The 22789-nt window shown below is 35.8% G+C and overlaps 5 protein-coding genes and 1 non-coding gene across 7 annotated transcripts; 3 read left to right on the forward strand and 3 right to left on the reverse strand.

Annotated features, from left to right (window-relative positions):
• Nucleotides 1–199: 199 nt before the first annotated feature.
• On the reverse strand, nt 200–1913 carry LOC111499986 (probable NAD(P)H dehydrogenase (quinone) FQR1-like 1). The gene is made up of 2 exons (XM_023151754.1): nt 1089–1913; nt 200–603 (listed from the first exon to the last, which is right to left on the reverse strand). The coding sequence occupies exons 1-2, from the start codon at nt 1607–1609 to the stop codon at nt 372–374; spliced, it is 753 nt and encodes a 250-aa protein (XP_023007522.1). The 5' UTR covers nt 1610–1913; the 3' UTR covers nt 200–371.
• Nucleotides 1914–2990: 1077 nt separating this feature from the next.
• On the reverse strand, nt 2991–5878 carry LOC111499990 (deSI-like protein At4g17486). Of its 2 annotated transcripts, none has more exons than XM_023151758.1 (4): nt 5456–5878; nt 4007–4251; nt 3564–3851; nt 2991–3475 (listed from the first exon to the last, which is right to left on the reverse strand). In XM_023151758.1, exons 2-4 carry the CDS (start codon nt 4206–4208, stop codon nt 3237–3239), a joined length of 729 nt encoding a protein of 242 aa, XP_023007526.1. In that variant the 5' UTR covers nt 4209–4251; nt 5456–5878; the 3' UTR covers nt 2991–3236. The 2 variants fall into 2 exon arrangements, with proteins under 2 accessions (XP_023007526.1, XP_023007525.1); XM_023151757.1 differs by having other exon boundaries at nt 4007–4260; nt 5456–5876.
• Nucleotides 5879–7505: 1627 nt separating this feature from the next.
• LOC111499960 (dolichyl-diphosphooligosaccharide--protein glycosyltransferase 48 kDa subunit-like) lies at nt 7506–11876 on the forward strand. Its single transcript, XM_023151715.1, has 13 exons — nt 7506–7871; nt 8084–8220; nt 8429–8554; nt 8894–8947; nt 9070–9183; nt 9872–9927; nt 10027–10068; nt 10299–10374; nt 10487–10558; nt 10640–10765; nt 10864–10968; nt 11452–11535; nt 11619–11876. Exons 1-13 carry the CDS (start codon nt 7604–7606, stop codon nt 11664–11666), a joined length of 1308 nt encoding a protein of 435 aa, XP_023007483.1. The 5' UTR covers nt 7506–7603; the 3' UTR covers nt 11667–11876.
• A 2325-nt stretch (nt 11877–14201) lies between these two features.
• TRNAN-GUU lies at nt 14202–14275 on the reverse strand. The gene has a single exon. It is a non-coding gene; the product is annotated as a tRNA-Asn (tRNA).
• Nucleotides 14276–15045: 770 nt separating this feature from the next.
• Nucleotides 15046–17362, forward strand: LOC111499969 (UPF0496 protein At4g34320-like). The gene is made up of 2 exons (XM_023151726.1): nt 15046–15684; nt 16720–17362. Exons 1-2 carry the CDS (start codon nt 15112–15114, stop codon nt 17266–17268), a joined length of 1122 nt encoding a protein of 373 aa, XP_023007494.1. The 5' UTR covers nt 15046–15111; the 3' UTR covers nt 17269–17362.
• Nucleotides 17363–17503: 141 nt separating this feature from the next.
• On the forward strand, nt 17504–21751 carry LOC111499954 (probable E3 ubiquitin-protein ligase ARI2). Its single transcript, XM_023151703.1, has 7 exons — nt 17504–17877; nt 18130–18162; nt 18260–18539; nt 18761–19241; nt 20294–20842; nt 20926–21095; nt 21247–21751. The coding sequence occupies exons 1-7, from the start codon at nt 17761–17763 to the stop codon at nt 21387–21389; spliced, it is 1773 nt and encodes a 590-aa protein (XP_023007471.1). The 5' UTR covers nt 17504–17760; the 3' UTR covers nt 21390–21751.
• Nucleotides 21752–22789: the final 1038 nt, after the last annotated feature.

A 22789-nucleotide genomic window follows, 5' to 3' on the forward strand; every position in this document is an offset into this window, starting at 1 on the left:
GGTTTAGTGCACCTATTAAAATGTAGGGTATGTGCCCTGATTCTCTCATAACTCAATTGTCCTCCCTCCTTGTAGGGTATATGGCCTTAAAAATGTCGGTTGTACTACATAAGGTCATGAACTTCTTCCAATAATTTCAATAATTTCAAAATCTTTTACCAATGAACTTACATTCAAATTCCTAAGAAAAATTCATCCCCACAAGAATTAAAAAAAATAGGCTAAATTACACTTTTAACCTCTGTATTTTACTTCTTAAGCTTTAATCGAATGACAAAAACACCAATGGCGAAAATGGAGAGGACGTGAAATTGAGACGTTTTAAAGTGTCGAGACTAAACGAGTAATGGACCGAGGAGGAGAAGGGTTAGTCAAGAGCGGGGGAGAGATCTTTTAAGTAAGGTAGCCATGTACTTGCCTTGATGATGAGCAAGATGAAGCTCAGTGGAAGAAGGAGGTCTTGAGCCATCACCGGAGAGAACCCCAGCACCATAAGGGGACCCTCCTCTAATGGTGTCTATATTCGTCATTTCACTCCCAAAGGTATATCCTATTGGAACATATACCATTCCATGGTGTGCTAGAAGACTCACTGCTGTTAAACTGCGCGCACAAAAAAAAAAAATATATCATACATCTCAATTTACCATTTTACCCTCTTAACCATTGCACCGACAAACAAACTTAAACGATAGCATTTATCAACGGTTCTTGTGCTTTCCGAACTATATTTTCGATAGCATCCTTAAAGGGTATTTTCGAAATATTTTAAAAAGTTTAGAAGTATTTTCTTTTATAATTTAAAAGTATTGTTGAAATTTAAAAGCTTATAGGTATATTTTTTTTATATAAAATATAAAATTGTTGAGTATTTTTATTAATTTAGCTATAATTTTAAAAAATACTTTTTTTTAATTAATTTTTAAATTTTAGCTTACATGTGTGTGTGTATATATATATTAAAGGATTTGATTTCTAATTTAATTTCGCAATTTTTAAAAATTTTAAATTAACAGAACAGAATGAACTGTAATACCAAATGATTGATGTCACTGTGAAAAAGAAACAAAGCCAACGAACCAACTTACGCCGTCGTCTCTTGGCCGCCGCCCTGGGTTCCGGTACTGACGAACAATCCTGCCGGAATGCCGGCCAATCTCTGATCCTTCCAAAGATCAATCGTCGAATCGAAAAACGACTTCATCTGCGCCGCCATGGATCCATACCTCGTTGGAAATCCAAACAAGAATCCGTCCGCCTCTACCATCTTCTCCACCTCAATCACCGGCACGCTGTCGTCCTTCGCCGGAACTTTCATCTGCTCCAGCGTCTTCGGCGGCAACGTCTCCGGCACCTTAAACAGAACACCTTCAACGCCATCAACCGAATCGACTCCTCTCTTGATCCTCTTCGCCAATAGCTCGATGTGACCGTACATCGAGTAATACACGATGAAGATCCTCAGATTCCTCGCGATTTCTCCGGGCGGATTGTGAGATTGAGCGGCGGATTTTTTCTCCTGTGGCGGCGGAGGATGATCGGGATCTGGATCGGAGACGGTAATCGATGCTCTGTTCTTGCTAGGTACGCATCCACCGCCTTTGCCCATTTTTCTTTTGAAAATTTGAGAATCGGAAAATCAAGAGGCGTTTTCGAAATTTAATTGATTGATTGATGAGAATGAAGAGGAACTTGAACGGAGATTGGATTGGACTTTGAGTTGACTGGATGATGATTATGTTATAGGTTGATTGATTCAATTTTTAAAGTTACAGGTTGTTCTTTGACCAGAAGAGGCAAATTTGAAATTTATGGAAAACTTGTTCTTCATCGCTATCAGATTCCGATTAAAAACAAACTAACTCTAAATTCTTAATCCTAAACCCATCTCGAAACTCTAAACCCGTCCGAGTACCGACTTAAATCATAAAGATTGGATTGAGTTACATTATTTTTTTTTTATTTAGGTTGAATTGAATTTTTTGAACATTAAAAATTTGGGCTAATTTACAGGTTGATATTTTTTTTTAGGTCGGTTCAACTTAACCAAATTGAAAATAGGGTTACAACCTTCCCAACCCAACCCTACTCGACTTTTAAGATCATACGAAGGTTAAGAATATTTGACATTTGTAACGGATATTCATTATGCACGGTGACTTATGAATGTTTAATATTTGAGTTTTATGATATTTTAGTTGTTAATGTAACATGTATCGTAAAAAACAACCCGATAACTCAACCTAACTCAACCCATAAATAGAGAGTTGGGTTAGGTGGATTGTGAATGATTACTCGAGTCACCAACCTAACCCGTGTACACCCCTAGTTGGATTTAGTGCAAAAGATTTCTATTCAAATTGTTTGCATGTTGAAAAACTCGTTATTAGAAGAATTAAGGGACACGAGAAATTACTATAAGCTTTTTAATTTGATGCATAGTTATCTTATTCTTTTAATTGTATTTGGAATCAATATGAATAATTTACAGCTTTAATGTGAAATTCTGTGTGAAAGAATTTGGCATAAAATATTGGTGGGATTAGGAATGAAATCATTTCAGCATAAAGCTGTAATGAATGATTAATAAATTTCTATCTGATATTCTTCTCTGCTCTGCTGGAAGAAGAGATTGTTTTCCAAGTTTGAATTATAGAAATCTCGGGCCAATCATCTAATTGGTATACTTTTTCGAGTCATTAGTTTACTACTAACCGATATTGTTTTCTTCTGAGTTTTCCTTTCGAGTTTTCCCTCAAAATTTCTAAAATGCGTCTACTATAAAGAAGTTTCCACACCCTTATAAAGAATGTTCCGTTCTCTTCTCCAACCTATGTGGTATTTCATAATCCACTCCCCTTCAGTGTCTAACGTCTTTACCGACACTCGTTCTACTCTCCAATCTATGTAGAGGATCTCACAGATTATCCCTTTTGTAAGATAATACGTTAGCCGTTCCAAACTATGTAAGCTTCTGCTAAAACAATGATTAGCAAAGAGAGGAAGAACAGTTAATATACATTGAAAGATTCCTAAGCTCTACCAAAAGAAACAGTCAATGATTAGAACAAAGCCTATGAGAGACTAAGAAACAAAAGAGAGAAAAAGAAAGAGATAAATTAAAGCCTCTGCTATCAATCCTCAAACCTCAAACCAGTCAGCTCCCATGGCTATTATCTCGAGAACTTGAAGAACAAACCTTGTGCAAGCTCGGGTTGGGGTAAGTCGTCTTCTCCTTACTTGAACGACCAACTTTTGGATCGTTTCAGTTCCCATGGAGGTAGGCAGCCTTTATAGTGAGAGTGTAGAAACAGTGAAGATATTGAAACTTCCTTCTGATTCATAGAGATTGAGGATAAGCAACCGAAACCGCTTCTTAGTCTTTTCTTTTCGCTGTCCTGTCCCTCAAATCTCGAGTCGTGTTGCACGGTTGTGGCCTTGAGAGCTTTCGGGAGTATGCAGTTGCATTTGGAACCTGCAAAGAGTGTTTCTGGTTTAAAATCACATAGGATCTAGCATGAAATCGTAAGTATTCTGGACAAGGGAAACATCGATGCACGTACCTAATCTCGCAAGCCGATTTATCCATTTCGGTATGCGTTTCCCAGTTAGCTTTCTGCATATATCCTCACAGAAATGGTTGCAATTCTTCACGATCAAGTGATACGAATCGCCATGATAGTTTGCAGCTTCACACTCCATAAAGTCTCTTACTTGGATTGGGTCCAAGCAGGTCGTACCGATATAAATCGACTTCCTAAACTTGAATCCAGGGCATGTCCGAGGTTCGACCTCAAAGATACCACTCATAGGATAGTCGTGGGCTCCAAACGCATATTCAACCCCGTAAACTGTTAACACAGATAATAACTTATGGCTACAACTTATATAACATAATCTTAAGAACATCTACAAGATCAACACAGATCCTTTGTCCAAAAAAGTGAGAACAAAACCATCGTTCACTATTTAGATATACGAACGATTGGGAAGTAAACTAACCAACCTTCTATACCGGAGTGAAAGATGCCGAGACCAGCCCAGTAGATGTAGCCATTTGCGGGTGTTAAGTCATACACGTTGAGATAGACCGGAGTTTCGCCCGGAGTACTGGCAGTGGTCTGAAGCAAGCACAAATTGTTGGCTGGTTTACCTCTAAAATGAAGAGACTTAAAGTAATGCCATCCATTCTCTGATCCACCTTTCATGGTTGAGAGTGAAACCAGGAATCAATTGGCTCTTAGTCTCAGCCTGTAAATTCTGGAAACATAAGCACACACTTTATTTCTTTATCAAAGTATGAAATCATGACAGAAAGACAACACAGACAGCTACATAGTAGTATAACCTAATTCATACGACTCGTGACCGACGTTTTCAGTCTATCTCGGCAAGCCCCAAGGAGCCCTTTTCCTTCAAGGGAAAGCAAGTGCCACAAAGTAGAATTCTACTGTTCTTTCTTCTTCAATAATTAGTGTAAGATCACACATCGGTCGGGGAGGAGAGCGAAACATTTTTTATAAGAGTGTGGAAACCTCTCCTAGTAGACGCGTTTTAAAAATCATGAGGGAAAGTCCAAAGAGGACAATATTTGTTAACAGTAGGCTAGGGTCATTACAATTAGGCTATTTATTGCATTCACTTTTTCTAGAGATCTAATGATGTCTCAAGCTTTCTATGATCTTTTGCCCATTTCATTGTCCTATACGTCTCGGTTGGAGAGGAGAATGAAGTATTCTTTATACAGTGTGGAAGCCTCTCCTTAATAGAGTCGTTTTAAAACCTTGAGGAAAACCAATCCAAAGAAGACAATATCGGCAAGAAGTGGGCATGGACCATTACAATTAGGCTATATCATTCACTTTTTCTTGAGATCTAATGATATCTCAAGCTCTCTACAATCCTATACGCCCCCATCCCGTCAATCGGGTTATTCAAACTTCAATGGCGGGTCGACTATCTATCTAGGACACGGCTAACGTCTCTATAGATCTAAGAAAACTGAGGAAATCCAGCAAAGTAGTCCCCCCTCCAGTGGCAAATTCAGCTCCATCTTTCAACCCTTTTTGGATCTTTCAACACAAGATTCCTTGTATAGTTCCACAAGCAAAGCCAGACCATATAAATAAAAAGTGAAGGAAACATAAACATTCAAACTCAAATCCACTGCTAAAGAATGCTGAAAGATTCATTACGAAATTCATCATAACTTCCACATAATGATTCCAAATCCAACCAGATTATGTCAAGATCCCAGCTATGAAGTCAAACTCCAGAACCCAAGTTCACATTTCAAGAAAAAAACGAAAACAAGCAGAACCCAAGTGGAAAAACCATAACACACAAACTCCACAGAACAAAACCAGATCAGATTCAGAAGAAACCCAGAAATTCAGAAAAGTTAAGAGAAAAGCTTTTGTCAAAAGCAAGAAACAATCAAAACCCATGAACAAACCTTTTCGTAGCCCCAAAAACAGCCATCAGAGAGTGAAAATGTAGAAACCAGAGAGCAGCAGAAGCATGGCAGCCATTTTCAGAGGTCCCAAAGGGGGCGATGGAGCGTGTGGGCGACTGGAAATGCAGAGAACCAGAGTCCTTTTGACGAAGAGGGCAGTAAAGAAAGGGGAAAACGAGGGGAAATTTGTGAAGGCAGATGGGGTTTGTTCAAAAATCGATGAAGCTCGTGGACAGCTTGTTGAATTTAATTAGAAGATTGAAGACGCGAATTCCTATTTTCATTGAGCTTTTCTTCCTTTTAGTATACCTCCCACCTTGGTCCCTTTCTAGTACAGTTGCAGTCATTTTCACTCCCCTTTTTTAGATAAAATAAAATAAAATAATCATGAGTTTTAAAGGAATCTGATTCTGTATCCACTCTGAATTTTTGTTTCCATCAAAATTTATATTTTTTTATTATTTATTTTTATTATGAAATTTGATTTAAGATTACTTATTTTTAGAAATTTTATTTTCTCCAGTTAATTAGTAAAACGTATATTTTATTTCATTTTTTCAGATAAATTCTTATTTATAGATAACAATTTATCTGTATCTTATTTAAATAGAATATTAATGAAAATTGGACTTTCAATCTCATTAATGTTTCTTTTAACGTAAATATTTAAAGGTTTGTTTTCTAATTAATATACATAATTTTTTTTTTATCAAAGTTTATATATATATATATAATTGTCAAACTTTTTGGGGTAAAAATTACTCCCCAATTTTTTTTTTTTACTACAATGATGTGACATATTTTATTTATTTATTTAATATATTATTTTGTTAAATTCAAATGCTTCTCTCTCCCCCCATCTTTCTCCTTTATTTTTTAAATTAAATTTAATTAATTTTTTAAAATTTTAATTTTATGTTTAAGTCCCTAAAAATTAACTTGAAATATTTTTTATCTCATAAAAAAAATGATGAATAATCAATTACTTATTAAACACGAAATTGAAAGTCTAAATTTGAAAACGATAATGCTTTATAGATACTTATCTACTTGCTTTATTAGAGCTTCTAAATCTGGTCCTTCAACTTCTTGCGTCTTCTAGAAGTTACTTTAATTCTCCCCGACCCTTTTTTGGATCTTCATTAGCTTTGTAGTGAGGATTACCAATCTTAACTCTTCGACCTTGATTTGCAACTTTTTTTTTTTTTTTTTGTTCTCGATTAGGTTTTGCAAGCTTGATCTTACCTTATCGTCCTTCCAAGGGATGACTATGGCCTTAACTTTGGCCCCGACACAGGATATATACTTGTATGTCTGTGTCATGTTTGTCACACAAGTTTCAATACTTTATGTTTGATCAAAGAATTGTGTGGGTAACGAGTTTAGGAAATAAGAAATAACTTACCCTTTGTAGGTTAAAGAAAGATATTTATATAGGAAATAACCTTGAGTTTTTTTTTTTTTTTTTTTTCTCGAATTAGGTTAGCCAATAACTAAAGCAGACCACATAGAGACATCGTAACCAAGGACTTGCAATGCATATGCCCACTTAGGAGGTCGAGGCTAAGGAATTGATCATTAACCAGTTCCTCTCTTCTCTCCTTACTTACAGGGTTGGGTTTTCTGTGTGTTTCTCGAGTGTATTTCAGGCATAATTCTTCCCGAGTTATTATTCTTATATTTCAAGACCAAAACTATCCAATAACAACTAAAATATTGTTATCCATAATGACGGGTCTAACTCTCCCTACTCCCTCCATCATTCTCAGAGTCTTTCCCACTTCATTTGTGGTGAGTCGCTAAAAAGCCAGAGTTTCGGACATACGAAATAAATAGACATTTGTATATAAAATGGGGAGAGAGTTAATAATTTTCTAAAATAGGGAACTTGTTAGGCAAATTTTTCACAAAAAACGCTCGAACCAGAGTCTCGACTCTACGAGTTAAATAGACGTCGGGGGGAGAGTTAAAGGATTTTCTAAAATAGAGAGGTGGTTTGGCAAATTCTTCAAAGTATTGGGCGTTTTTGTGATTATACTTTGAATTGGGGCAATACTTCAACAAGACTATTCTTGTCTTCACAGAACGACTGCAAAAGAGATCTCTGATCCCTCTTCGGACTCTGCCACTTCCTTAAACCCTAGCGCAATGTCGAAATCCCTCGTCGTCTTGATGCTAATCTCTGTTCTTCCATTTCTTTGCTATGCCTTCTCCCCCGAGAATCCCACAGATCGCAAAGTCCTCGTCTTACTCGATGATTTTGCCATCAAATCTACCCATTCTTTGTTCTTCAAGTCCCTCCAGTCCCGTGGTTTCGACCTCGATTTCAAGCTCGCCGATGACCCCAAGATCTCCTTGCAGAGACATGGACGCTATTTCTATGACGCATTGATCTTGTTTGCACCAACAATTGACCGTAAGCCTTCGTTCATTTCCATCTCTGATGGTTTCGTGTTGGAATTCTTGTATTTTTACTTGGAAATTCGAGACATAGTGTCAATTAGGGTTTCAGTTGTTTGGAATTTATTAATTTTGAGGTTTTATATTTTGACGTAGCCGGAATTACTCGTAATGAATTGCATATATGTTGTGATAATTGTTTACGTTTTAATTTCTCGGGTTTTGTAGGTTTTGGGGGATCCGTTGACCTTGCTGGTATTCTGGATTTTGTCGATTCGGGGCATGATCTAATTCTCGCTGCTGATTCTAATGCATCGGATTTGATCCGAGAAATTGCCACTGAATGTGGTGTTGATTTCGATGAGGTAGATGGATATCTAGGATATGTTACCTTTTTATCCATAGCAGTATGATATTTTTTCTTTATAGCGCAACAAGATTCTATGGAACCTTTTTTAAAAAGTTGATAATATTTAATTTCCATGAGCAAATGGATTATGTTTTATTTTTCGTATCAAAACTCCGTTTCCTTTCTGTACATTGTATTCTTATATGAGAAGTACTGTGTCAAAGGATTCAGCTGCTGTAGTCATTGACCACACCAGCTATGCAGTATCAGAGACAGAGGGAGATCACACATTGATTGCCAGTGACGATTTGATCAAGTCTGATGTAATTGTGGGAAGCAAGAAGATTGAGGCAAGTTAGATTCTTCAGTAATTTTAGAAAGATGATCATGTAGGAAGATAGTAGTTTTCATCCTTTATAATCAACTTTTTGTTGGGATTTTATTAATTATCGAAATTTCTTCAAAGTTTTCCTTGCCTTGGAGAAAATAGTCATTGATAATTCACATAATTAGTGTCTTAGTGTATGGCTGCTCATAATTTCTGAGAGTGTTGGCCATTCATCAGTGCATTTCTGTTTACTTTGGTCTTGATTTCTCCCATTTGGTACTAACTCTATTTTGTGTTTGTAACAGTCATTGTTACTAGAAGGCTTACTTCTAATTACTATCTGAATGAATGTTCCACACAGGCTCCTGTTCTTTTCCAAGGGATTGGCCATACCTTAAATCCTGTTAATAACTTGGTAAGATACTTGGATAGTCCTTACTTTACAACTTCTTCATAGAATGTGGTTCTATTAATGTCTTAATAAATCTGGATTGGCATGACCATTTTCATGTATTAACCTTCTCTTTTATTCTCCAGGTGCTAAAAGCTCTCTCAGCATCTCCCTCAGCATATTCTGCGAAGCCAAAGTCCAAGCTATCGAGCCCTCCGCAACTAAAAGGATCTGCTATCTCTCTGGTTTCAGTCATACAGGTCTATTATTGATCAAGTTCCTGCTTTTCTTTCTATGCATCTCTTTTAATGGTTTTTTTCTATGTCGCTGGAGCATAAAGTTTGATAAACAAAAAGATGGAGTATTGAATAGGCACAATAAAGTTCATTGTGTACCAGTTCACTTAGCTTTTATCTTGCTTCTGAAAGGACTTCTTGATTTACATACTTGGGTTTATTTCTTTAAACTGATGTTGTTCAAGTATGAAATTGAACTCTATTGGCTTTGTGTTCTAAGTTTTCCTCTGGTCTCCTAAAGCTGTAAGGTCTCTCATTTTTATCCATCTGGCAGGGAGCAACCTTTTAAATTTCTTCAGATGTACAACTACTTTATTGTTGGAATCTTTGTTTTTGTACATATGTTTTTGCCAATTAAAATGAGTATTTAGTGGATGCGTCTTCTGAAAACAAGGCGAACTAGATTTTAGAATGTTTATTTGCCTCTAGATGATGAGTTTTCGTTTTCTCCATTTCTTTGAGTGGGTGAATTCTTTTGGCTTTTGATTTTGGACGTTTTCTTACCAGCCATCCTTTGAACCTCTGTCTTTCATAGACCTACAATATAATTTTTCTTATCACCAATGAAAGAGGGAGAGAGAAAGAAAATCAACAGTTCTTTCCTTATCCTTAAAAAAAAAAAAAAGAATTGACCGTTCTTTCTGTGTTACAGGCAAGAAACAATGCCCGGATTTTGATCTCTGGATCATTAAGTTTGTTTAGCAACCGGTAGGGAACACCTATAACTTAATTACCAGCAACTAACTTTATTCCTTCTTTATCTATCTCAGGATCTCTTAATAATACAGTTTTTCCTCTTGTTTATAGATTTTTCAAATCTGGGGTGCAGAAGGCTGGGCATCCAACCAAGTAAGTGAAAATGCCTGAACTGGATTGTATTACTTGATAAAAACCTTCATAGCTGTGCAACCATCATGTACATGTAAAATATTATCTAATGGACGGTGGAAAACAATTATGAAGCTGCATCAATTATTAATGAACATTGATGAGAATTTAAATCACATAGCAATTATTGCTATTTAGTATGCTTATGAACTTTTGAAGATACTTGTTGAAGAGAGTATGTTGTGATACAGGTATGATAAGTCAGGCAACGAGAAGTTTTCAATTGAACTAAGCAAATGGGTTTTCCACGAGAGAGGTCATCTTAAGGTGAGGCAGTACTTTAACATTTTTGCATTTTCTACTGTGTATGAATTTGTTCTAGAATTAGATTGTACATGCTAATCTATCCACTGCACATTAATTGACGCTTGTTTTTTAGGCTGTGAATGTTAGGCATCACAAAGTTGGGGAAACTGATGAACCAGCAATTTACAGGATTAATGATGATTTGGTAATTCTAATTTCAGAAATGCTAAATACAGAACGAAATGGAAATACTTGAGTTCTTCTGACCTTTGAATTTCGTTTAAAGGAATATTCCGTTGAGATTTTCGAGTGGTCTGGTAAGGCATGGGAGCCGTATGTCTCCGATGACGTTCAGGTGCAGTTTTACATGATGAGCCCCTATGTTTTGAAAACTTTATCATCCGACAACAAGGTAAAAAAAAAAATCCTATAATTATTTTTTGTTTGATTTTACGTATGGATTTCATTGAACCTTAATATTTATAGCTACTTTCTCTCTTTCTCTTGTAGGGTCTTTACTACACTACCTTTAAAGTTCCGGATGTATATGGAGTATTCCAGTTCAAGGTTGAGTATCAAAAACTTGGATACACTGCCTTATCTCTATCGAAGCAGGTAATGTTTGAGTTTTATCTTGATGCATACTAATTATGGAGGGAATAAGCAAGTTGATGGATCCCATTATTATAGCGAGAAGTAGTTCTGGAAATTATGGCAATTGCTCTTTGTTTAAGATGGAACTCCATCCACGTCGGTCTGAGAGGGGAACGAAACATTTTTGATAAAGGATGTGGAAACCTCTCCCTAGCAGACGCGTTTTAAAACTTTGAGGGGAAACCCGAAAGGAAAAGTCCAAAGAGGACAAACTATCTGCTAGCAGTGGACTTGAGCTATTACATTAAATGTAGGCCTGAATACAGTGCACACTATGAGCGCGTTTTTAGTGTCGGGCAACCTCACTCAGAGCATTCACTCTAGTGTGCCTGCCTGCACCTGCACCTGCACCTGCACATGGGTGAAGTCTTTCATGTTGTGTATGCATATTGTTCTATAACATTATTGTCAGGAAAGCTTATGTGAACACTCATAATATTGCAGATTCCAGTGAGACCCTTTAGGCACAATGAATATGAAAGATTCATTCCCACCGCTTATCCATACTATGGAGCAGCCTTTTCAATGGTATACCTCTTTTAATACCCATTTTTGTATTTATGTGCAGTTTCATGTTTTAAAATGATAATAAGAACTGAATTGTGGTGCAGATGGCTGGCTTCATTATGTTCACTGCTGTTCATCTATACAACAAGTAACCAAAATCACTGTAAGGTGCAGAGCTTATTAGTTATTCTGATTTTGATTTTTTTTTTCTTCTTAATTTTAAATTTTATTTAAGCTGTCTCTTGAATATTGGAATTTTTGAATGCTGATGCTGATACTAAAATTATGGATGCTTTAGTGTTAGTAATTAATTTAGAGAGATATGACAATTTTGTTGAGATTAATCAAATTATTCTCGGAAATTTTATTTTCTTTTATATTTAGTTTTTTTATTCTCAAATTAGAAAAAAAGATTTTAACTTTCGTATTTTTACAAATATGGCATTAATATGATTTTTTCCATAATGGGTTATTTATTCTTTTTTAATTCAGGTTTAATTTTGATGATGATGCTAATTTAATACATAAGTATTATATTATTTATGTAAATGCCTCAATATTTGAACCATCAAGGTCTACTATTTAAAGATTGTTCAATTTTCTAAAATCTGCATAATTTAATCTTTTATGTCATATCAATATTTATTTTATTCTAAATTTTAATTTTGATTCACAAATATAACTCTTTTTTTTTTTTCTTTTTACCACGTGCGGAAATTGTCTAATTTCTCAATTTTTTTTATGCTAACAATTTTCAATTACCGCATTTTATAATAAAGAAAAACGTTAAATTAGAATTGAGTTTTTATAATTTTAGAAGTATTTAGGGTTTAATTTGATTAAAAAAAATAAGAAACTCAAATAAATGTTTTCAAAAGGGGTTGTCACATGGGAAAATGATTTAATTTCTCAGTCTTTTTGCATAACCAATAGGAAAGTGCCACGTAAGTTTATATATATATATATAATAATAATAATTTTAATGAAATTGACATATCGGGCTGGGAAAAGTCGGGTGTGTCGGGGCACGCGGCGGCCCGCCCCGCAAATCCTCACTTCCACATCCTCTTGCTTTTCTTTTAAGTCCCGCTTTTCTAACATTATTGACTTTTTGAAAAATTTAATAAAAACATTTGTCTTATTAGTTTATTCTATTTTTAATTTTTATTTTTTTTTTCTAAACTTTGTTTAAAACACAAATTTATATTATTGATATATAACGTGTATCTAATTATTTGTATGCTTTTTTAAATACTTGAAAATGTTATACAATTATAGAATATATTTTACTATATATTTAATTTAAAATACATATATATTTATATTGCTTATTATAATTATTTGATTAAAACATTTTAGATTTTGGAATTGTTTATAAAAAAAATATATATATATAATTCAATAAGTTAATTCTATGGGGGAGAAATAAATAAATAAATAAATAAAAAGAAAACTTTGAGTGACGTAAGCAATAGAAAGAAAGCAACTTACAAGAATCATCTTTGTTGCCAATTTGGGGAATCATTTATGGCCAAACTTTTCCTAATCATTATTTCCCACCACTATTTTATTGCCACGTGTCCACCTCTCTTTCTTGTCTTAACAGTCTGATATTTCTTTATCAATTAATTATGTTTATATTATGTCCACCCTAACAATATTACTCACATCAATTCTTACAATTTTTTTTAAATAAAATTATTATTTTTATCCATTTATTTTTTGAAACATAAATTAATTTTAAAATGACGGAGGGATGGTTCACTTATTTGTTGCTGCTTGTTTGATTAGAGTACCGTCATCTCATCACGTCTTTTAAACACAACGAAGTAAGAAACGATAAGTTATTTGAAAGATACAAGTTATAATCTCATTAAATAATTACTGTTGCTTAATTAAAACATCATCATCACATCATTTTGTTTAAGAAAAGAAAATTTCAATCTATTAGACGGTCGGTTTCCTATAAGAAAATGAATTATTTAAAATACATCAAGTTGTTTAAGCGAGAGAGGAAAAAAAAACGATCAATTTTTTTAAACATACACGTTAGATTCGTCTTTTATTTTTATTTTTATTGCTTGTTTAACTGGAAGACCATCATCACGCCAGGTCGTTTCAAAAAATTATATATTGCATTATTGGTTCCTTTAAAAATTATTATACAATCCTTACATTATATATTGCATTTTCATATAATACGGCAGAAATAATAATATTCAGTTTTTTTTCATAAGCATGTGATAAAGGTTTTAGAATTTTTTTTCAAATATTTATGTCATTTTCAAGATAATTATTAAATTATATCAAAATTTACATGCCTTGATTATTTATTATTATTATTATTATTATTATTATTATTTAATATCTCTAAATTTATATGACTTGCAGATTCTTCTTTATAAAGTGTATTGGAGTTTCTCACTCAATAATTTTCTCAATTACCTAATTAATTTTTTTTTTCAAATTATTTTAAGCAATCAATGATTAATAAATAACATGAAAAATATGTTCAATTCACGAATTTCATACCATTTTTCCAATTATTAATTTTGTAGCTTTTCCCTTTCATAAATACCCATAAACTTCATCCCATTTTTATTAATTATTATAAATTATAAAAAGAATAATTTCAAATATTTTTCAGGCGTAATAAGGAAAAAACAATAAAAAAGGAAAAAAAAAAACGCTAGAAGGAGGGCTTGAACCTCCGACCTTGTGGTTAACAGCCACACGCTCTAACCAACTGAGCTATTCCAGCTTTTGTTTATTGTTATTGAGATATATGTGAATAAATAATTTTAATAATTAAATTATTATGATAGTGAGATGTTTTACATTTCTTTTTATGACCAAGATGTTGATACCGTAGCAATTCCATTTGGATCAGGATCGTCTCCCTTTTAGCTTACCATAATAAAACTAGCACGGGATTCAAAAATAGTACGCTGTGTCTCACAGTTACCATATCCAAGAGTTCTCCACGAACAAACTGTCTAACAAATCAATTTTTAATAAAACTTAACGTCCTAATATCACTTGTTATACATTTCCATAATATACGACCTAAATTATGACAATGGCTGATGTTAACCGAGCCAGATAAGAAACGAACATAAAAACTTACACGAATGAGAAATTATCTCTACTCTATTTAAAAGACGAGATTACAAAATAACTTTGGATAACAGCTTAGAGGGTTCATGAGCTGGATGATGAAAGTCTCACGTCGACTAATTTAGTGAATGATCATGATTTTATAGACAAAGAATACTCTCATCATACCAATGGGGAAGCCCAAAGTTCACAATATCATACCATTGTCAGAGTCCGTGTTCGACTAACACATATATCAACTAATTTTTGAGTAATTTATTTTATCCCCTAAAATGGTTAGTTATTATGACGTAAGAGAGAGAAGAGGAGAGAGATTGCTTCCCCCTCCCAGTTCGCAGCCGTAGCATTCTGTTCCATTTTCATGATGCGTGCAAGCCATTCCTTCTTCTTCTTCTTCTTCTTCGCTTCTTTAACGGTTTATAAATCCTCTCTGAATTCATTGCTTCTCAATTCTCCTATTTTCTTCCCAATCCTCCTCCAATGGGAAACAGCCACGCCACCAAACGGAGCACCGCCGCCGAACAACCTGTCGCCATCAATCTCGCCGCCAAGGACCTCACCACCTACGAAGCCGCCTGTGTGGCCGACGCCGATGTCCGATCCTTCGACAAAGCCCTCCAAGCCCGAGCCAACCAAGTCCTGACTACATTAGCCGACGACGGCGGCGTCCAAGTCCGAGCCCTGTCCTTCGATTCCCTCAAACAAGTCACGGAATGCCTACTCGAAATGAACCAGGAGGTGGTTCGAGTCATCCTGCAATGCAAAAAGGATATTTGGAAGAACCAGGAGGTGTTCGAGCTGGTTGAAGATTACTTTGAAAATAGCCTCCAAACGCTTGATTTCTGTACTGCTCTGGAAAATTGCCTGAAACGAGCTCGGGACAGCCAGCTGCTGATCTTAATGGCGCTGCGGCAGTTCGAGGAGGAGGAAACTCATGTGGGTCGGAATCGTTTTGTGAAAACTTTGCAGGAATTGAGGAATTTTAAGGCCTCTGCTGATCCCTTCACTCACGAGTTCTTCAACATCTTTCACTCTGTTTATAAACAGCAAACGGTAATCTCTCAATTTCCGCTTTAAAGATTGTTTCGGTTAGGAACCACGACGACGTCAACCTGGGACAACTCCTTTCAATAATGTTCAATTATCTTCCTCTCGAACAACTTACACTATAGAGCTTCCCCTAAAGCCTATAGGTCCTTGAATAGTTTCTCCTTAGTCGAAACTCGACTCCTTTTTCTGGAGCCCTTGAACAAATTACCCTATTTGTTAGAGCATTTTATTGATATGTCTAAGTTAAGGGCACGACTCTGATATCACGTTAGAAACTACGACCCTCCACAAATGGTACATCATAGAGCTTCTCTTGAGGCCTATGGAGCCCTTGAACACCCTCTCCTTAGTAATCGAGGCTCCACTTCTTTTTCTGGAGCTCTCGAACAAAGTACACCATTTGTTCGACACTTGAGAATTTTATTGACATGACTAAGTTAAGGGTATGACTCTAATATCATGTTAAAGAACCATGACCCTCCACAATGGTGTACCATAGAGCTTCCGTTGATACATATGGACCCCTTGAATAGCCTTTCCTTAATCGAGGCTCGACTTGTTTCTCTGGAGCTATCGAACAAAATAGACAATTTGTTCGACACTTGAGTATTGTATTGACATGGCTAAGTTAAGAGCATGACTCTGATATTCTATTAGGAACCACGACCCTCCACAAATGTTACCCCATAGAATTTCCCTTGAAGCCTATGGAGCCGTTGTACACCATCTCCTTAATTGAGGCTCGACTATTTTCTCTGGAGCCCTAGAACAAAGTAAACAATTTGTTCGACACTTGAGTCACTTTTGACTACACCTTTGAGACTCACAACTTTTTTGTTCGGCATTTGAATATTCTATTGACATAATTAAGTTAAGGGCATAACTCTGATACCATGTTAGAAACCAGGACCCTCCACAGTAGTATGATATTGTTCACTTTGAATATAAGCTCACATGGCTTTGCTCATAGTTTTTCCAAAAGACCTCGTACCAATGAAGATAGTTTTCCTTACCTATAAACGGATGATTTTCGTGCAGGTAATGCTGGAGAAGCTACAACAGAAGAAGAACAAGCTCGACAAGAAGCTGAAGTCCATCAACACATGGAGGAAGCTCTCGAGCATGATATTCGCAGCCACATTCGCCGCGGTGTTAATTTGTTCGGTAGTAGCGACGGTAATCGCAGCACCGCCAGTCACGGCAGCGCTATCAGCAGCTTCCTCCATTCCTCTAGGCTCCATGGGAAAGTGGATTGATTCCTTATGGAGGAGCTATGAGAATGCATTGAAAGGGCAAAAGGAAGTGATAAGCTCAATGCAGGTCGGGACGTATATTGCGATCAAAGACATGGACAACATTCGGGTTCTGGTCGGGAAGCTCGAGACGGAGATGGAGGGAATGTTGGAGAAGGCGGAGTTCGCCATCGAAGAGGAAGCTGTGAAGGTTGGAGTGGAGGAGATGAAGAAGAAACTAGATGTGTTCATGAAGAGCGTTGAAGATTTGGGAGTTCAAGCTGATTTGTGTAGCAAAGACATTACAAGAGCAAGGACAGTGGTTTTGCAGAGGATTATAAAACATCCTAATTAACATCTTAATTTCGATTAGTACTATGTAATTAATTACATTCTTTCATTTGTTTTTTTATTTTGTTTGTTCATGGATATTTTGTTTTATTTCTTTTAATTAAATTTAAAAGTATATATATATATATATATATCCACAATAATATAATATTGTGAATAATTTAAAGCATTCAAAATTCGGTCAGATAAAAAGCAAAATATTATAATATATATATATGATATATATTTTAAAATTTTTAATTTCATCGGAACAACTCCTATTAGTCGTTGTCCTTTCAGTCTCTTGGCCGGATTTTCCAACGATCTCGCTGGAGGGAAACGTTCTCCGGCGTTTCCCGATTCTCCGGATCCGATTTATTCATCGAATCTCGTCAGCAATTGTTTTGTTCTGTTTTTTTTCCCCTTTCCTTTTTGATCTTACCTGTATTAACCACTGAGCTTTCCCTTTCCTTTTCCATCTGACTTCAGTTTGTAATTTCTTTTCTTCAATTTCTCAATGGAGGACTGCATCAGCAGCGATGAAGACTACTATGACTCCGATCGAGAATCTCTCCACGGCCTCGAGAACGAGGACTCTGAAATTCAGTGGATTCCTAAAAGTTCTGCGACTAAGGTATTCTATTTCTCGCGACGCGTTCGGGTTGGGAGGTGGATTGTAATTGGATTTGATTACTTTTCTTTGTGGATTGAAATTTGAAATTCCTCTTTTCTCGATTCAATTTGGAGAGGTTTTTTCTCGATTGATTTTTGTTGAATCATAACGTAGCATTCTATGATTTTCTCTGAGTTTGTGATGATGGGGCGGCGGAATTTTATGGATTTTCTAATCGGCCTTACTTATGAAGAACATGTTTTCTGTTTTCAGGTTATTACGAAGGAATGTCTCCTTGCGGCACAGGTTTAGAACCATTTATCTCGTTTTATTGTTTGATTGTTTAGCTGGGTTCTTTTTTGTTGTTTGAATTTGCTTTTAGAATTGTTTTGTTTTCATGTAGAAGGAGGATATGCGTAGAGTAATGGATATGTTATCATTGAGGGAATACCATGCTCGGACCTTACTCATTCATTACCGATGGGATGTGGAGAAATTGTTTGCAGTACTTGTGGAGAAAGGGAGACATCATTTGTTTGCTACATCTGGTGTTACTATGATTGGGAATCAAAGTATTAGCTCCTCTGAGCCTTCTTCCATGGTGATGTGTGATATCTGCATGGAGGAAGTTCATGGCAATGATGCAACTAGAGTTGACTGTGGCCATTGCTTTTGTAATAACTGTAAGCATTTTTTTCCCTTTAAACTTAGACAAATATTTTTCAATGGCCTTGTGAACTGATATTGTAAAGATTGGCTGTGATGTTGTTGGTTGTGAGCAGAATTAAATTGTGCGAAGTTCGTATAATTTACTAATAATGGGCGGAGCTTTATTGTTCGTTATGTCGTTGAAAACTTGAAACATTTGTTCTGAGATCAAATTTACTACACTTTTGCGTTTCAGGTTGGACTGAACATTTCATTGTGAAAATAAACGAGGGTCAAAGTCGGAGAATTAGATGCATGGCTCATAAATGTAATGCTATTTGCGATGAAGCTGTTGTTAGGAATCTAGTTAGTAAAAGGCATCCGGATCTTGCCAATAAATTTGATCGTTTTCTTCTTGAATCGTACATTGAGGATAACAAGAGAGTCAAATGGTGTCCGAGTACTCCTCACTGTGGTAACGCTATACGCGTGGAGGATGATGAGTTTTGTGAAGTAGAATGTTCGTGCGGTCTTCAATTTTGTTTCAGTTGCTTATCAGAGGCTCACTCACCATGTTCATGTTTGATGTGGGAACTTTGGATTAAGAAGTGTCGAGATGAATCCGAAACAGTTAACTGGATGACAGTACATACAAAACCCTGTCCAAAGTGCCACAAACCCGTCGAGAAGAATGGTGGCTGTAACCTTGTCAGTTGCATCTGTGGACAAGCATTTTGGTATGTTTTTACTATTTTTGTTATCATTTTCTTTGTTATGGTTTTTTTTCGATAAATTTATTAGCCTGGATGGAAGCGTTCTGTTCAAAATTACTTAAATACAAGACCTGAAATCGAACTTTCTGATAGCGATATCTCTTTCGTATATAGCCAGACTTCGAGGCAGATAGCTCACTGTCATATATTGTTGAAACTGAGGCTAAATTCTTCTCTTGAAAGCATACGGGGTTTTAGCTGTCTTGAATAAATGGTTTTCTGCATTTCATTTGGTGTGAAAATGTTCTGATAAATCTAGCCATTTGATGCTCTTTCTGTCTCTTTCTAAGAACAGTTTTCTTCTTCGTTATTTTCTTTGAATTACGAGTCATTGACACTCGTAATAATTCACCACTTTTGGGGGGTCTCAAAATACTTAGTATGCTCGATAATCCTTGTCTGGAAAAAAGAACAACATTTCTTTTTATTATTTTTTCTTTTTGATTTTGTTGGCTTTTGCTAATTTATTATCAAGAAAAATTGTCTTTTCTTGTATACGTATATTGTCTGGTTTCGACATACATCGGAGTCATTTGGAATGAAATCTAAGGAGGAATGTTGTTAGTTAATCAGTTAGTAATCTCTAATCCATCTCTTATACTTAAAACTTCACTTAATCTTTTGTTGACATTCAACTGAACAAGTTCAATACATTGTGCTTAATCATTTTAAGCTTATGTTAGTTATAGATCTGTAAAAATACGTATCTCCATAATCTGTTCTAAGGAAATAAAGGTAGTGAGGTGTGAAGTGTGAAAGCTGGGTATTGTTTCCTTTAACGTACCAAATACTAACTTAAACTCTTTCTAATTTGAAATAAGTTCATAAAAATCAAGCATTTAGTGCTTAGTACTTAAGTTTCTGATAGTAGAACTCTGTTTCTTTTTCTAATTGTGATTCTTTACAATAAATTTTGTTTAAACTGTTTGTTTTTGTTCTAGCTATTTGTTCTTCTGGCCATGTTTTTCATTTTATCAAGTGTGTCTAAGTTTCTACTTCCCATCCTTCTGGTACAGTTGGCTGTGTGGTGGAGCTACCGGTCGAGAACACACTTGGTCGAGTATTTCTGGTCACAGTTGTGGGCGTTACAAAGAAGAATCAGCACAAAAAGCTGAAAGAGCAAAACGGGATTTGTATCGCTATATGCACTATCATAATCGATACAAAGCTCATACAGATTCTTGTAAGCTGGAAAGCAAATTGAAGGAATCCATACAAGAGAAGATTTCGATATCTGAAGAGAGGGAATCCATGCTGAGAGATTTTAGTTGGGTAAACAATGGACTTCATAGGCTTTTCAGATCAAGGCGGGTTTTATCATATTCTTACCCATTTGCATTCTATATGTTCGGGGACGAGCTATTCAAAGACGAGATGACCGAGGAGGAAAGGGAAATAAAGCAACATCTTTTTGAGGACCAACAGCAACAACTTGAGGCAAATGTTGAGAAGCTCTCCAAGTTCTTAGAGGAACCGTTTGATCAATACGCCAAAGATAAGGTAATGGAGATAAGGATGCAAGTCATCAATCTGTCCGTTATCACCGATACCCTTTGCAAGAAGATGTAAGCATACTCGAACAATCTGTTAATTCTGTTCTTCTAAACGTGTGTTAAGCTCTTGGAACTCATGTACTATTCTCATGCAGGTATGACTGTATTGAAAATGATCTTCTGGGTTCTCTTGAACTGGGTATACACAATATCGCTCCGTACAAGTCGAAAGGAATCGAGAAAGCTCTGGAACTTTCAGCTTGTTGGAACAGCAAAACGAATACTACTATTGATAAATATCTTCCATCAGATTGTAGTACAAGTGGTAATGTAGAGAGTACTTTTCTACACTTATTGATCTCTTAACTGTGACCCTTATTGTAAATCTGAATTCATTCCCTGCAACTCTAAATCAAGATCGTTGAACATTGCTTGATGTATTTTCTTTATAGTTTTTACTGATGGTACAAATGCAGGAGGATTGTCGGAACGGGATCGTCTGTCTGGTTTGAACTCCGAAGAGAATGGATGCTCTTCTAGGAAGCGTGCCAGAGCAGACGTTGTTACTGGCAACTTTTTTGATCTAAACTTGCCTGCTGAGGTGGTTGACAGAAACTAAACTAATATCTGGAAGTTGCGTGGTTATAAAGTACAGTTGTACAGATCTGACATAAAACAATAGCTTCGTTAGCATGGGACCAGGTAATCTTAGGTGTTCTTTCAATTCTTCACTCGTTGTTCACCATCTTTTATTATCTTATCTTCGGCTGAGCTATAGTTTGAAAGAGAATCTGTGATGTTCTTCACTTCACTCACGTTCCTTATTTCCATTTTGCTTTAGAAGAATCCGCAAATTGTACATAGCTGTGATATCGAGGTTTGATGGTATTTGGAATGTAAATGCTAGCTAGCTGAACTCTCAGCCTGAGTTAGACAGAGGGTATTTATTATATGCATTTTGAGGTAGTCTGATATTTCTCTCTGGCTGTGTTTATTTTGATGTTTCTAAAGCTGTTCCTCCTGTCTGCCATGAACTGATTTGATTGTTAATTCCTAGGTAGTCTGATATTTGATGTTGCTTTAGGCCAACTCCACTTTCATTATGAATTAGATTAGCATTATTTACAGATAATGTGTGGTTCATCAACATTAAAGAATTGTTTGTGAACAAATGGAATATTGTATAACCTCGTTATTGGTGTTACATCATTTGTCCATTAATTCAACTAATCATTGAGAGACGACACAAACGCTGCATTGATGCTTCTCTATAGTCCTTAATTCTTCTATATCTTTACATCCAGCTTGGTTTTTGAGAATATGTTGGTCTAGACATTTCTTGCGCTTCTCTCTGGTCCTATATGCTTCCTTGTCTTTACATCTAGCTCGATACTCCTTCGAGGTCCACGTTGGTTAGGGAGGGGAACGAAACATTTCTTATTAGAGTGTAGAAACCTCTCCCTAACAAATGCGTTTTAAAATCATGAGATTAATGACGATACATAATGGGTCAAAACAGACAATATTTGTTAGCGGTGGATTTTGGTTGTTTCAAATAATATCAGAGCCAGACACCAAGCGTTGTGCCAATGAGGACACTGGCCCTTAAGGATGTGGATTGTGAGATCTCACATTAGTTGGAAAGGGGAACGAAACATTTCTTAAGGGTGTGGAAACCTCTCGTTAGACGTGTTTCAAAATCGTGAGGCTGATGGAAATGCACAATGGGCTAAACCGGACAATATTGGCTAGCGGTGAGTTTAGTAGCCTGTTAGAGCCACCCTTTTGGCATGAGAAAACATGGGAAGATGCTAAAAATTACACATGTGCTCACTCCCGAAGCGCTTGTTCGGTGCAAACAATCCATTTTCATGGGCTCTTTTCCAATCCATTCAACTGTTCTATTTGAGTCCATTTTAATCTTATTGGTTTATTTTATCAAATTAAATTTGAAATTAATATAACTTCAAAACTATATATATTTTTTTTCACAAATCAAGTAACAAATTACACAATTTC

This window comes from Cucurbita maxima, unplaced genomic scaffold (assembly GCF_002738345.1).
Source record: "Cucurbita maxima cultivar Rimu unplaced genomic scaffold, Cmax_1.0 Cma_Scf00027, whole genome shotgun sequence".
In the NCBI taxonomy this organism is placed as follows: domain Eukaryota; kingdom Viridiplantae; phylum Streptophyta; class Magnoliopsida; order Cucurbitales; family Cucurbitaceae; genus Cucurbita; species Cucurbita maxima.